At 40.1% G+C, this 14542-nt stretch overlaps 1 protein-coding gene across 12 annotated transcripts in view; it reads right to left on the bottom strand.

Moving 5' to 3' along the window:
- The window catches only part of FOXP1 (forkhead box P1), a 632119-nt gene that overhangs the window by 171230 nt on the left and 446347 nt on the right, over positions 1-14542 (bottom strand). For 2 of the 12 annotated variants that reach the window (XM_025374741.1, XM_025374743.1), the window contains exon 1: positions 7103-7217. The exons of 7 other annotated variants lie outside the window; for them this stretch is intronic. Coding sequence is in view for 3 of the 5 variants with exons in the window: in XM_025374738.1 (XP_025230523.1) it covers positions 5507-5692 (186 nt within the window). In the remaining 2 variants the exon portion in view is untranslated. Of the gene's footprint in view, positions 1-5506; positions 6440-7102; positions 7218-14542 lie in introns of those variants that run through there. 3 more of the 12 variants (XM_025374738.1, XM_025374730.1, XM_025374732.1) reach the window with 2 other exon arrangements.

Genomic DNA, 14542 nt, shown 5'->3' with positions numbered 1-14542 from the left:
AGAGGGGTACATGGTTTATCTGTAGTCACACAGATGACATGCAGCTGAGAATCCTGGCTCTTTCCAATGGCAAAGGCACTTGAGCAAATATGACTCTTTCTGACTCTTACCAAACATTCACCCGTGCCTTGCTAATTCCCAATGCAGGAATGGCTGCCTAAGAGGCAAATATTGAGCTAGGGGGAGATGATGATACTGGTGGTGATGCTACCAATGAAGAAAATGGTGACTTAACTCTGAATTCCAACTACAATTGGTTCTAAATTGCTTTATATAAACCGAAAGTTTATGTAATGTGGTCAAGTTCACACAACCTGGATAGAATCCCTTCACTATATTCAAGAACGACATACACAAAAAGTCCACTAATCCACAGACCTGTGGATTTGGAGTTCTTCCATTCACCTGGAACTAGAAGACTACTTGCTTAACATGACTGATTAAAAAAAAAAGTAGACATATATAGAAAAATATATCAGGTTAATCTAAGCCACACAAAAAGGTAACTTTGTAATGAACTTTAGAAAGATTACATCTTATGGTGGCAAAGAAATACAGATTTGATTGGCTTGGTCGCGGAATTAGAAACTCTTTAAAAGGGAATTTGAAAAAAACTGTGGTCATCTGACACACAGTTATGTTCACAGAGTTGTGCTCGAAAAGTGACAATGATCTTTGGAACTTCCAGTAACCACAGTTTAGCATAAGATGGAACTTGAGTCTCCAGGCATGAAGAAGTAAGGATTGTCTGGGAATTTGGGGGAATTACTGACCCAGAGAGAATCATAGGAATTACAAAGAAATAGAAGTTTGCTTTGAAAAACATTACTATATTTCTACAAAAGCAGCATACATAGTGGTTGAACACACACCAATCATTGTGTCTGGATCTGAAGGCCAATTCCACCATTTGCTAGCTGTGTGACCTGAGACAAGCTAGTTAACCTCTCTGTGTCTTAGTTTCTTCCTCAATAAGAATGGGAGGAACTGAAAGTGCCTATGTCAAATTGATACATGTAAAGTGCATAGTCTAGAGCCTCACACTCAATAAGTAACAAGTGATTTTGAAAAGTGCTGTATAACTACAGATTATGAAAGTAGTAAGTTCATGGTAGAAGATATGTAAAATGTATACATGAATTGGGAGAGTAATAAAAAAAAATATGACACCATCATCTGCAATGACACATTGTCAGCATTTGGGGATATGATTAAGAAAAGGCATTTTCCGCCAGGCATGGTGGCTCACACCTGCAATCCCAGCACTTTGGGAGGCTGAGGCAGATGGATCACGAGGTCAGGAGATCGCAACCATCCTGGTTAACATCGTGAAACATTGTCTCTACTAAAAATACAAAAAAATTAGCCAGGCACGGTGGCGGGCGCCTGTAGTCCCAGCTACTCAGGAGGCTGGGGCAGGACAATGGCGTGAACCCGGGAGGCGGAGCTTGCAGTGAGCTGAGATCGCACCACTGCACTCCAGCCTGGGCCACAGAGCGAGACTCCGTCTCAAAAAATAATAATAATAATAAATAAAAAAAAGAAAAGAAATTTCCTTGGGCCAGGCACGGTGGCTCATGCCTGTAATCCCAGCACTTTGTGAGGCCAAGGCAGGGGGACCACTTGAGCCCAGGAGTTGGAGACCAGCCCAGGCAACATGGCAAAACTCCGTCTTCTACTAAAAATACAAAAATTAGCCAGGTGTGGTGGTACACACCTGTAGTCCCAGCTACTTAGGAGGATGAGGCATGAGAATTGCTTGAACCCATGAGACGCAGGCTGCAGTGGGCTGAGATAGCACTACTGAACTCTAGCCTGGGTAACAGAGCAAGATTCTGTCTCAAAGGGAAAAAAAACAAACAAACCAAAAAAAAAAAAAAAAAAAAAAGAAAAAGAAGAAAAAGAAAGACAGAAAAAAGAAAAAAGAAAAGAATATTTCTTAAGCAAAAACTGGAATCATTTTGTATGGTCTTTTGAAAATTACATTTTGAAATTAAAAGCACATTTTGAGTAGAGATTTGTTTCAAATCTAATTTCTATATTCAGGTTCCAACAAACAAACAGTATAAGGAGCCAAACAACCCAAGCACCTCCACCCTACTGTGGAGTTTTCTGGAAAAGCTTTCAACAAAGGAGTCTGAACAGTAAATGGCACTTGCCTAATTTTTACACTGTGCTTTAGAAACCCAGGAAGGAGGCCCACGGCACTCCAGAATTGAAGAATCACACAGTACCATACCAGGTTAACAGCATGTTTCAATTCTTTTGCCCCCAAAGCATGTAACTACAGAGCAACCGCTGACTTAACTTTGCAGCGCCCATAAGCAGTACTGTATCTGTTTCTTCACAAAGAACAAACTAACTTGATTTTTGTGGAAGTTAAATTGCCAACATCATATTGAGTTAAAGAGAAACAAAACAAAAATCAGAAGTTTCAGCCCAGGCTGTATCTTTAAAAAAAAAAATACATCCTTTGACCCCAAATAGATTAAAATTAAGCGCGATTAGTCTTCAACACCTCCTCCCTCCCACCACCATCAACATCACGCACTAGCTATATTTTCCAGGCCAGTTTCTTCATGGTAAAACACTTTCTCATGAGACTGCCTGTGGTCAGGGCTGACTATGTCACAGGAAAAAATGCTTCTCATGATCTCTAGATCATAGCACTTCCAGGTCTAGCATGAGCATTAAATACAGACACACCCGGAAATTGTAAATGATTTTAACAACAGGACATTTTCCCACCTCAAAAGTGGGATAATCTTTGCAGCCTACCTATGTCCCTGGGGTGTTCTGAGTATTAACAAGTTAGCATTAGTCAGGCACTTTGATTTCTACAGACAAAGGGCTCTGTATAAATACTAAAGTATGATTATCCAACCCAACTGCCTTTTGGAGAGAGGCGGAAAGGCCACTGCTTCCATCGTTGTCCTCTCAAGAGCAAAGCAACCTCCCAGTTATCTGCAGGGCAACACTCGTGAAAGTTGCGCTGTATCTGAGCCTCTGCTGCACCGTTCCCTTATATAGTCAATGAAGAGGGAACCCCTTCTGTGTGCATATTTTCAATTCACATTCCAAAACAGTATAGGCAATGAAACAGATTTTCGGCTGTGATTTATAGGCCTGGATGTGACTGGGCCAGGCACTGTGCTAGAATCACGCACATCACTTCTTCAGGATGTGGAGAAGTAAGGAGGCCCCTACAGAAAATCATGTTCCTGTATTTAAAAGAATGTGCCAGTATGCGCACATATCTCAGTGAATGCCTACATATTAAGAATGATTTCACAAAGCCATGCAAACCCCACCTGAGAACTAAAAAAATACATACATTTTAAATCTAAATTTAATATAGATTTGAGCCTTTCCCTTGGCCTCTGGAGGAATCAATTTGAGATAATGACAACCTTGAAGATAATGAAATAGGTTACATAATATTAAAGACTAGAAGGTATTTCTGAGGGACACAGACATATAAGTAGACTCTCTGTATTACAGCACCTGCCTAACATCTTTAAAGACAGGGACAAAATGTTGGCCTCTGATAAATTACGTTGTACCCTAGCCACAGACACTATGGTATACTTTCCTTTAGTTGAGTTATTCATCTTTAGCTTTAAACATCAGAATATAGCCTTCAACAAAACGGTAAGAGCCACTGGTTTGTCCAATGGTGTTATGATTTAAAACACACACACATACACCACACAGTCAAGCTACTGAGGCAGGCATTCCAAAGTGAACTGTCTAGAAAAAGCTAAACTAATGAACAAAGTAATCCTGGGAAATGCTGTTCCATAAAACCATTAGTTGCAATAGGCTAATTCTCAATAAAAAGCCTGGCAAATTCTCAGAAGGCAAAAAGCCTCCTGAGCCTTAAGGGTTAACTCACTTGCCTTAAAATAAAAAAAAGACACATATAATTTCCTTTTATCATAAAACAATGCATTTATTATTTTCTGTATATCTGTTAAAGGGCATGGCTTTCGGAGTGGAAAACAAAACAGAACTTGGTCACATGTTTATTTGCTTCAGCTACTCCCTTCCCCTTCTGATAAATAATCAAACATGCCATCCAGAAAAAACAAAACCAGCGAGCTGGGAAATTTGATGGTCATCAAATAGACTGAGATACCAAGAAAAGCAGCCCACTGTTCCCACACTGAGTTTTCAGCCCCCACACCTACACTAACATCTGAGTAAATACCTCAGTCACTCTTTCCATTTTCCCTGCAATTACTCCTACTGTTAAACAAATTGTCCTTAAGGCAGTCGCAAACATCTTATTTTTTCTTGCAAAAGAGAACAACTTCTGAACATTCAAAAAAGCCATCATAGCCATAGCAATACACACACATGCACACGCACATACATACAATTATTTTATGTATTTAAATGTTTCTTCTATGAGAGGTTTGGACAACCCCAGACCATATTTCTTTCTCTATTCTAATAGATGCTGTTTTAGACACTAAATTTTAAAAATATTTAGTCTGGGGACTAGCAAACAAGGCTCACAGCAATAACAATTCTCTTAAGATCAAAAGAGCTAATTTTTCATTTCCTGTCTATTCCCTGACCACTATATAGTTAAAAAAGAAATATTAACACCTGGCTTACCAATTAAACTGAAGTTGGGGGTCAGGGAAGGGGGGTGTGGAGGGAGGGGAGAGAGGCAAAAGGAGTGACTACAGACAGGAAAAGGTGGAACCTTTTTAAAAAATGTCAAACCATGTGTTTAAAAAGTCATTTCAACAGAAAGGACTAAGAGAGCCGTTAGATCGCTCTTCTACTCAAGAGCCAGGAGGCAGCCCAAGTCCAAGGGCTTTTCCTGCCATACTGATGATCCACAAGGAAAATTTTGAAAAGAGCCTTCCAACATCAAAGTTAACAACCATCACAGAAAGTGAGGCAGGCTTCCCTGTCCCTCTGCAGCCCACTCCGTTGAAACAATAGGAATATGAATGAGATAATGACCGTGCGTGTTTCAGCAGTCTGACTTTTATTGGCATGAAATTGGTACAAATATTATGAAGCCTGATTCACAAATGATGACGGTGTCGTGATGCAAACATTAGGGGACAATTCTGTAGATGCAGAATTACAAAGGCACCATCCCCACATTCTCTTACTACTTGTGATAACAGGAAGAAAACGAAGGCAACGCGAAACAATGTCACAGTAAGCAGAGAGAGGTTCCAATCTACGTTCAGCCTATAAAACTATCCTGACACCACCCGGCTGCTTACTTAGCTGATTATATCCAAAGACATATTTGAAAGCAAGAGTGAATTAAACAAGGAGTTAGAAGGAGACGGTCCTCTCAAATCTCTAAAAAGAAAAAAGCCTCTGATGGAGAGAGGAGGGAAGGGGGAGGAAAAAAAGCAGTAAACAAGTTGGATCATCTTATTTCGCCCTTCGGAGAATGTCTGCACAAGAACGGATCCCTAGTTTAAAAGTTTAACCCACCAAAAAAAATGTTTCTTTTTCTCTGGACACTTACAGAGAAAATGAAGAGTTTGGCGAAGGGAGCCCGTACTGTCTGCCTTTGGATTTCCGTCTTCTTGCTGTAGATGGGTTCTGGCTGTTTCTGCGAAGCGGGGGTTGCCGAGTGGTAAAAAAGATGTTTGAATAAACAGGAAGTACTGTGCGGCTGAAGCACACTCGAAGAGAAAACACACTGGAACATTGCCCTTTGTAGGCAACCTCAGGGAGGTTTGCCTCCACAGTAGCTGGCTGGGCTCTCACTAAATGACAAAGAAACCACAAGAATTCCTCAAGTAATTCTTCACTTTCAAAGTTGAAAGATCAGTTGGAGCTTGCAGGTAATTTTCAAAGTTGCATTTAGCACTTAAAGAAATCTATTAATGCCACACGTATCTAAACCGCTCCAGGTCTGCAAGCAGCGACACAGCACACGCAGTGTGCCCTGGCTAGACCAAGCCCTAGCCAAACACAGCTCATTCACGCAGACAAATACACACCAACAGGGTTTCGGGAAACCTGCTCTTGAGATATTTTTGTGGTGACATTTACATAGGCAGGATGCTTTAAAAAAAAAAAAAAAAAAGAAGAAGAAAATTCAGATTTTGCAGACTTTAGAGGATTTTGTCACATGTATTTTTAAAGAACATATCGTCCCGTATTCCAGAGATATGCCCTGGATCTGGCTTTGACTGGCTGTCCTTTATATTTTCTTTCTCCACCATCAACCAAACTACCTGTTTATTTCCAGATGCCTAGCTTGCCTACTGGAACACTCCTTAACCCGCCCCAAAATGATTATCACAGTCCTGTCTTCCGTCACCGGAGTAATTCAACAGATACTGTAAAGAAAAGTAAACTGGTAAAGGCACAGCAAGTCAGCTTGAAAAATAAGAGGAAGAGTTGAACAGCCATATTCAATAACAAAAAAAAAAAAAAAAAAAAAAAAGGAAGAAAAGGATTCCTTCTGAAAATGTATTGCTCTTGTGGCAATGTTCTTCTGCCACGGAAGCTACTGATTTGTTATTTAGAGTGGAATGCTGGACTGTCTGTCATCCAGGTGCTAATACTCGGCTAAAATAACTCATTGGGAGCTGTCAGTGGGATGTTTACATAGGCCCCAATCTTTTCTTCATAGAAGGAAATTTTTTACTGGAATTCATCTTCTTTTGATCTCACATTCAAAGCAACGGCAGCTTGATAGACATTCAAGTCTGAAAGCAAATCCAGACGCTGAAGATAAACCGCCAGAAAATGACAGGCAGAAGCATCTAAAGCTTATAAAAATGAAGAGAACAGCATGTCGCCTGAGTATTACAATAGCAGAAATCAAGAGACATATTAGGTGGAACTGATCAGCCACAAAAACAGTTCAAAAGGCAGATCATAGAAACAGAGGACTAGGCTAGGGGGAAAAAATGGGAAAGATCTGGTTTACTGCCTCATCTCCCTTCTGAGCCTCACAGTGCTTCCACGCCTGCCTTCTCCACTTTGGGAAGGGGTGGAGTATCCAATGCAAATGTTCCTCTCTAACTCAGCTGGTCCAGTTAGAGACCAGGAAATGATTTCCTAGCAATCCATTTTCAAGGGGCAGGAGAAAAAGGCAGACTCTTACCTTGCTCAGTGTCCAACATGCTGCATTTTATTAGCATCCCCTGCAGCTGCTCTGCGTTGCAGTATCAAAAGGCACACAGCCTGGGCGCCATGAAAGTGGGCGGTCAGGAAAACCATCTCTCAACAGAAGAGCTATAAGTAGTTCGAGATGGGGCTAGAGAGCTCTAAGCAGTCCAGTTCCCTAAAATGGCTAGTTATGGAATGAACACAAATGTTCCAGCCTCAGTCACACAAATAGATGTGTTCTGTCCTACAGATATGTAACAGCTCAACACCTAGTAGCTTTTAAGCCAACTAGGGCAGTTCTGTAAAGGAATTATCACAACTTTCTTAGAGACATGCAATTAAAAAAAAAAAAGCCTCTTATTTTCATTAAAGTCAGTGCATACAATGAAATACTAATTATCCCAACAATTTTGTTCTTAAAGCTGTTTGTTAACAAACACTGAATGGGAACAGGCAGCATCAGGTTAAAGGGCAACAGAATTCCACATTATAATTTAGCCCGCGGTTATTCCTGATTGCAAGCACCCTCTGGGACTGCAAAGCAAGATCTTCTTTTGCAGCACGCTTGGATTTTTAAAATTAGTGCCCCTCCTTTTTTGCATAATAAACCAACATTAAAATATGGATTAAAAAATGTACAAGCCAATTTTTAAAAGCTGTAATCAGTTTAGCATTTGCCTTGTGCAAACGAGTCCCGGGTAACTAAGTTACAAAGGCAAAAAACAAACAACACAAACAAACAAAGCCAAAGCCCTACTGGATCCTACGAGTGTTTTTTCAAGACACCTCTGCCATGCCTATACAGCTATCAGATGCGCTGAAGTCGATGATTTCCCTTTGAACTGTACTAGTTCAATCTGTGAAAGTCACCCTGGTTGTTCTCTAACCATAAAAAAAAAAGCAAACAAACATAGTTGCTCTCAACACTTATTTCCAAACTTCCCCCAACTAAATATTCCGTGTTGTTGCAATTGTTCAATTTACAAAAAACACAGAAAGGTTTGTCGTGAAAACGAAATGCAAATTCCCTTATACATTATAAAATAGGTTCTTCCTCTACAAAGAATGCCACCACCACCGCTGTGATGCAAGGAGCAGCAACACTCCACTTCTCATGGCCATTAGAAATCTTTTTTAAAAAATCTGCCACGTATAAAGACCTTCATTAGTATAATTAAATGACTGTTGGGTTTTTGTGATATAAACAACTTTTGATATGTCATTTAAAAACCTCATAATAACATCATTAAAGAGCCACCATTTTTAATAGAGAAATTGTCTGCTCAGGGCCATGGAACAGTCGTCTCGCTCTGGGCCTCTTCCTCCTCTCCCTTTCAGACTTCTGCTGGACTTGAATGTCACCATAGACCTTGAATCCTTGAATGTGAAATGGCTTCACGCTAATTGCTCTAATTGCTTGAAGATGTGCAGGCAGGTGAAACCTGATCCCTGTGGCCATTGTAGACCAAGAACAACACGGGAATGTTTACACAGTGGTTTGATTTTAATAGACAGAAGGGCTGAGTTTAAGACAGCAAAAACACAGCTAATAGGTGACCTCTTAATGTAGTCCTCCTCTAAATAAAAAAAAAGGACACACAACAAAATACAATTTCATGTTCTAAAAGGCAACGTCCTAAATACCAAGGTTATTTGCTTGACTCTTGGAGTTGAGTACACGTTACATTGCACCTGACATTTTATACCCGAAAGTCTACCCCGAGTATGTGTGCGTGTGATTTTTTTTTTTACTTTAAAACAAAAAAGCACTTTATATGTCAGTCAACTTACAAACAGATTATGACTCCACGGTATTTCCTATTAAGTGCATTCATTTAAATTTTAAATTGAATATTTTTCACAGCTGTAAAACTCCTTGTCCCTTAAAGGGAAGGCTTGGGTGTCTCCTTGTTTATTCCTTTGCCTCTTCTGTCCCCACCCCCATTTATGGAATTCTTGACCCTTGTCCATTTCTTGATTGCAGTTGAAGTTGAGCCCAAACCCTCTCACACTGGTGCTTCAGACATTTGTCTAAAGGCTTTCAGGATCTTGTTTCTTTGTTGCTGTGTGGGACTGTGGTCTCCTTCCACCTAGACAGACTAAGGTGGCCATAAGAGTGGCCAAAATAGTTATTCAAAAACAGTGGCTATTCTCCTTGATGTTTTAACAATCTGGAATGGACACCAAGGTTTAACAATGGCTCCCCAGGGCCCTCTCTTAACAGGGCACAAAGGTAACCACGCTAGACAAGAAATACATGATAGCAAGGTCAACAGAAAAATACAGCAGCACCTCCAAGGTATCATTAACAAAAGGAAACCCACAAAGGTTAGGGGAAGTGTTAGGTATTGAGATAGGTAGGTAGGTAGGCAGGTAGATAGATAGCTCAAGGATCCAAATGTATAGGAGCATTTCATATATAGCCAAGGAAATACTGCCAAACAGAAAATGAGAATGAAACATATACTACAGTAGGAAAAATGCGGCAAAACAATGGAATTATTTTAAGGTTAAGCTGGGCAATTAGAGCCAATGATACACCTTGTAAATGAGAACAGAGAAGCACGAAATACCCCATACAGCAGGGAGTATTGTCTAACTGCTGCTCTGCCAAGTTATGCTGTATATTAACTTCTGATGATGAAATACAAAATGCAGCAGAAAGGGGGGAAAAGTTCTCTTAAAGCTACAAAAACTTTAACTATATAAGCTAAGTAATAAATATAGGCCCTTCTTTTCCTGGACTATTTGTCTCCCCGGACACTGAAAGACAAAATAATGAAACAAAAATAACTGCGTAGAACCTCCCTTTGAATCACAGCCACCTCACATACATTTCCAGACAATCCTACTTTCTTCTAAAAGCTATAATCCCCGGCCAGGCACAGTGGCTCACACCTGTAATCCCAGCACTTTGGGAGGCCGAGGTAGGCGGATCACGAGGTCGTAAGAGATCGAGACCATCCTGGTCAACATGGCGAAACCCCATCTCTACTAAAAACACAAAAATTAGCTGGGTGTGGTGATGTGTGCCTGTAGTCCTAGCTGCTCAGGAGGCAAAGGTAGGAGAATCACTTGATCCCGGGAGGTGGAGGTTGCAGTGAGCCGAGATCGCACCACTGCACTCCAGCCTGGCGACACAGTGAGAGTCCGTCTCAAAAAAAAAAAAAAAAAAAAAAAAAAAAAATTATAATCTTCTATTAAGAAGAAATGCCCTTCCCTCTGAAAAAGGAGGGGGAACCAGTAACCATTTGTACATGTACAGATTAAGTATAAACCAGTCCAAGCCAGTGAGAGGAACACAGAGGAAAAAAGTAAACAGGCCCCTACCCCCTACCCCCAAAATAGTTCCCCTTTGAAAGTTCTAAGTGGTGAGTGCCTGGTACCGAAGGCTGCCCTGTTCCTTGGAGGGGTCAGCAAAGCTATGCTAAACTGACAGGTTCAGTTTACAGCAGGCCAGAACTTTGTTTGGATATACTGGCCTTGTTCACCGCCAGCTTAACAACAGATGGCTAGAAAACTTTCATTATGTTGCACAGGACTGAACTGCAAACAACCCAGAAAACTGTGAAAAGTTTAACTCCCTCTGAACCAATGTGCCAAACCAGGGCCTGCCCAGAGCCAGTGAACCAGCTTACGGACAAGGGGACCGTGGAAGTGATGGTTAAAATAACACTGCCCACGTCAAGTCAAAGCACCTTTCCAGGCTCCAAAACGGCAGAGACCCACCCAAATCTTTATTTAACTCTTCAAGCGCCAGGCCATATAAGGAGTGGCATTGACCATGCCTTCTTTACTTTTCCAAAATGTACTGGCAGACTTTCCCTCCCTTTGGAGAAAGAAAATCTTACTCCAGACAATTCCCAATCCCCAAGCTCCCCTTCTGCCTTCCCGTCTCCTGGAAGTTGGGAGCACAGGACCAAATTGTCTTACCCTAACACCCAGAGTTAAATATGATTTATCTAAATCTGTTTATAATTTAAATATTCATTAAGTAGATTCAATCACATGAACCCTAATATCTCCTAATGCTCTGAGACAGGTTATAAATGCACCTTTGAAGGTTTAATTCAATTGGCAATCTGAGAAGTCTTATCACTGGAAATGTGTTATTTTCATATTATTCAAGAAATGAACGAATGTGTTTTCCACAAATGTATTTTAGAAGCTACCCTTTCCTGTTATTGAAAGAAAATTGTGTTTATTACTCCTTTAGCATAGTGTAAACTCATAAACGTCAACAGAGAGTACAAGGAAAACTGTCAACTAAATATTGTTTCCTTCATGAGCTGTTCTTCCAAGTCAATTACGCCTTTCAACTTCTGGGGCATTGTATGATAAACTGGCAGTAAAAATCATTCACATTAATATACCATGGTGCCTTGCCTGCAAAAGGTAATTAAAGAAGTAAATGACTCATAAGAATAGACATATTAGCTGCAAAATGAAAGGCAACTGAGCTGCCACATAAAAATATGTACCATTAAGATACTGCATTTTCATATTCCTGTAATCAGCTTCAGTAGACTAATGCTTATTTAATCCAGTTCTGTGCTAAGTCCATCAACAACTGTTTTTTGCTGTTTTCTCCTTGACTGAACATTATGAGAGCAGGTTTAGAATAAATACTGCAATGAGATTTTTGCATACTCAATTGAAGAACAGGTTTTTACATTTTAAAATCTATTTTTCTTTCTCTGAGAAATACAACATAAAAAAAAGATTACTGGTGGAAAAAAATATATATGTATATTGCTAGCTAGACATGTCCCTTCAAATGGCAGAACACTGCAGCAAAATATTTGTTTCCATATTCACTATTTCTGACCTGTACCACTATCAGCATAAGGGTGTCATGCCTCCACTTGCCAGATCTCAGCTTCCTTTATGAAGCACTCCTTTTTGTTAATAATGTCTTCCATTAGCATTAGCAGGATGAGGGCAATTTATCCTTTGGCAGGGATGGAAAGAGAAGGCAAGATATGAGGAGGGGGTTAGTGTGGGGGGTGGTGGGAGAGTCTCTCAGACATGCCTAGTGGCCTCTGAGTCCTTTTCCTTCCAGGGTTTTAGCTACCTGACTGGATAAACCCTTCTCAAAGAGAAGCAAATTGACCCTCAAAATAACTGCTCTATTTTCCAATCTCCGGCTTTCCAACTGACATTTTGCTCTCTTCTCCATATCCCTTTATATTTCAGCACATCCTTGCCAGCCCAGCCAAGCCACAGCAAAACATCCTCCATACAGTCTGAGATTTTTCACTTCACGTGCTCACTTCTCTGCTGCGGGAACCTTGATCTTAACCAGTGAGATGGATCCACCATTTGTACTATTAATATTTTGGGGAACACTAGATGCATGAGGTTTCCTGGAGGCTGAAGAAATGCCTGTTCTGATTGTGGAAATCAGGGCTCTTTGTTGATAACTGATGCAGCCTAAAGCTTTTGCGGATTCAGTTTGGGAGTTTTAGCTTTCAAAACTCATGCAGCTCCTCCAATGTCAGCAGTGAAAATCAGCCTAGGATATCTCAACTTCTATCACGTTTGTCAACAATTCACCCACCTTCAATAACATCCGAATGCATCTGGATGGTGCCCACTAACCTATCAAAAAATCCAAAAGATAATTGGTTTTTTTTTTTTGGGGTGCAAGACCATGGGCTTTCAATAAAGGTAAAGTTCTAGATTTCTATACAAGTTGTGCCTTCTCCCCTTCCCTCCTCCTATGAATATACAAATCTCTTTGGCTTTAAAACTGATGAGCACCCACCAGCCAGGCCCTCAAGGACAGTGCAGGATGTGAGGATGGCCCTACAAGGACCCTCCGAGATTTATTTATCTTTTCACAGTTCTTGGAACTGTGGAGAGCGTCTCAGATTTAGGCTGGATCTCTTCTTGTAATGTATAATTGCCTCAATGTTCGAGCAGACACCACACGGAACCACAACTAATGAGCTCTAGTCCTTTTTCTAATTAAGGAACAAAGGTTCCTGTGTGCGCAGAATGGTGACGCTGTCTGGAGAACACACGTGGAGGAAGAAGCGAATGCTTCTAATTGCCTCAAAATGGGATTTTTAATATTTAGGAACATAATGGGATCGGGAAATAAGAACATTTCCAACATCCTTTACAAATAAGCCTTTACAAAATATTGTTAGCTGTTAATAACACATCATTATCAAAAATGGAAAGTCATGAATACAGTGCATGTAACCTTTGTATTCACGTGAATTAACCTATATGTACGAATACAATGATACATGAATTAGTTTTTAAAAATACATTAAAAAAAATAAAAGCCCTCCTTTGAAAAAGAAAGGCGAGAAGGCAGCTCCTCTGAGCCTGATATTCCTCAGACCTTAGCAGATTAGGATTCAAACATGTAATTAAGAAAGATAACCCCAGTTTTTATAGTAATTAGGGGCTGTGGGAAATAGGATACTATCTCTCAAAAGTGTTACAAATATACCACACTTCTAAATAACCTGCAATGCTTGGAAAGTATACTCACTACCAAGGGCAAAGCTGCTATGCAGTGAGGGAACAGTAAATGACAGACTGGCGTTCAAGTCCATTAGCTGCTATGTGATAGGAGCACATTCACTGGCACGCGACCTGTGAAAAATCTTAGATCTCTTTAAATCTTTGAATTGGATTACTGCATTAATTCTTAAGAACTGCAATCCTTCAACCAAGTCAAATTACCCTCATTAACAGTGGAAAAACTGCCTCTGCAATAAGTTAAAGAAAAAGATATTTATTACCTATAATCACTTTCACATACTTCACCTAGAAATATGATGAACTGATGCCAACAACTCTGAAAATGGCATCTTGGTTTCACATATTAATTTGGATTAAAATTAAAAATACAAATGCAAGTATTTGCATGCTATTTAAAATTATTTTCACATCTACAGGAAATTTTATTTTATGATTACAATCCTCAGATAAGAAGTAAATAGCTCCATTTTACAGGAGGGGAAATTGGGGCATACATAGAGATACAGAGACCGTTGTCTAAGCTTTCCCGGGCTAATTGGGGTAACACAGAGTCTCCTGGTCTCCTGTTCTGGGCTCACACTGTCGGAATTAAACCAGAAATTCAGACTCATAATGGCACTGTAACACAATGCACTGACTTCTCTAAATCAAACTCAGTGCGTTAAAAGGGAGGCAAAATAAATGAGAAGATAGGAATGCAGCTTTAAGTGTAGAAATGATAACCACAGTAAATACTACAACAGAAGCTGCCTCAATTCTTCCATCACTACATTTGCTATCACTGTTTAACCTGCCTTGAACATCCATTGAATTTAGAGTGATTAAAAAAAAAAAGAAATGTTAATTGATCTACTCTGCCCTTGTTACTCCCTAAAATGGTCTCACCTGAAATGTGATGACAGCTTGACCGACTTTGAACCACTTTGGATACTTT

This window comes from Theropithecus gelada, chromosome 2 (genome assembly GCF_003255815.1).
Source record: "Theropithecus gelada isolate Dixy chromosome 2, Tgel_1.0, whole genome shotgun sequence".
Classification (NCBI taxonomy): domain Eukaryota; kingdom Metazoa; phylum Chordata; class Mammalia; order Primates; family Cercopithecidae; genus Theropithecus; species Theropithecus gelada.
Note: the sequence above shows the minus strand (reverse complement) of the source record. Positions and strands in the feature narration are given on the sequence as shown.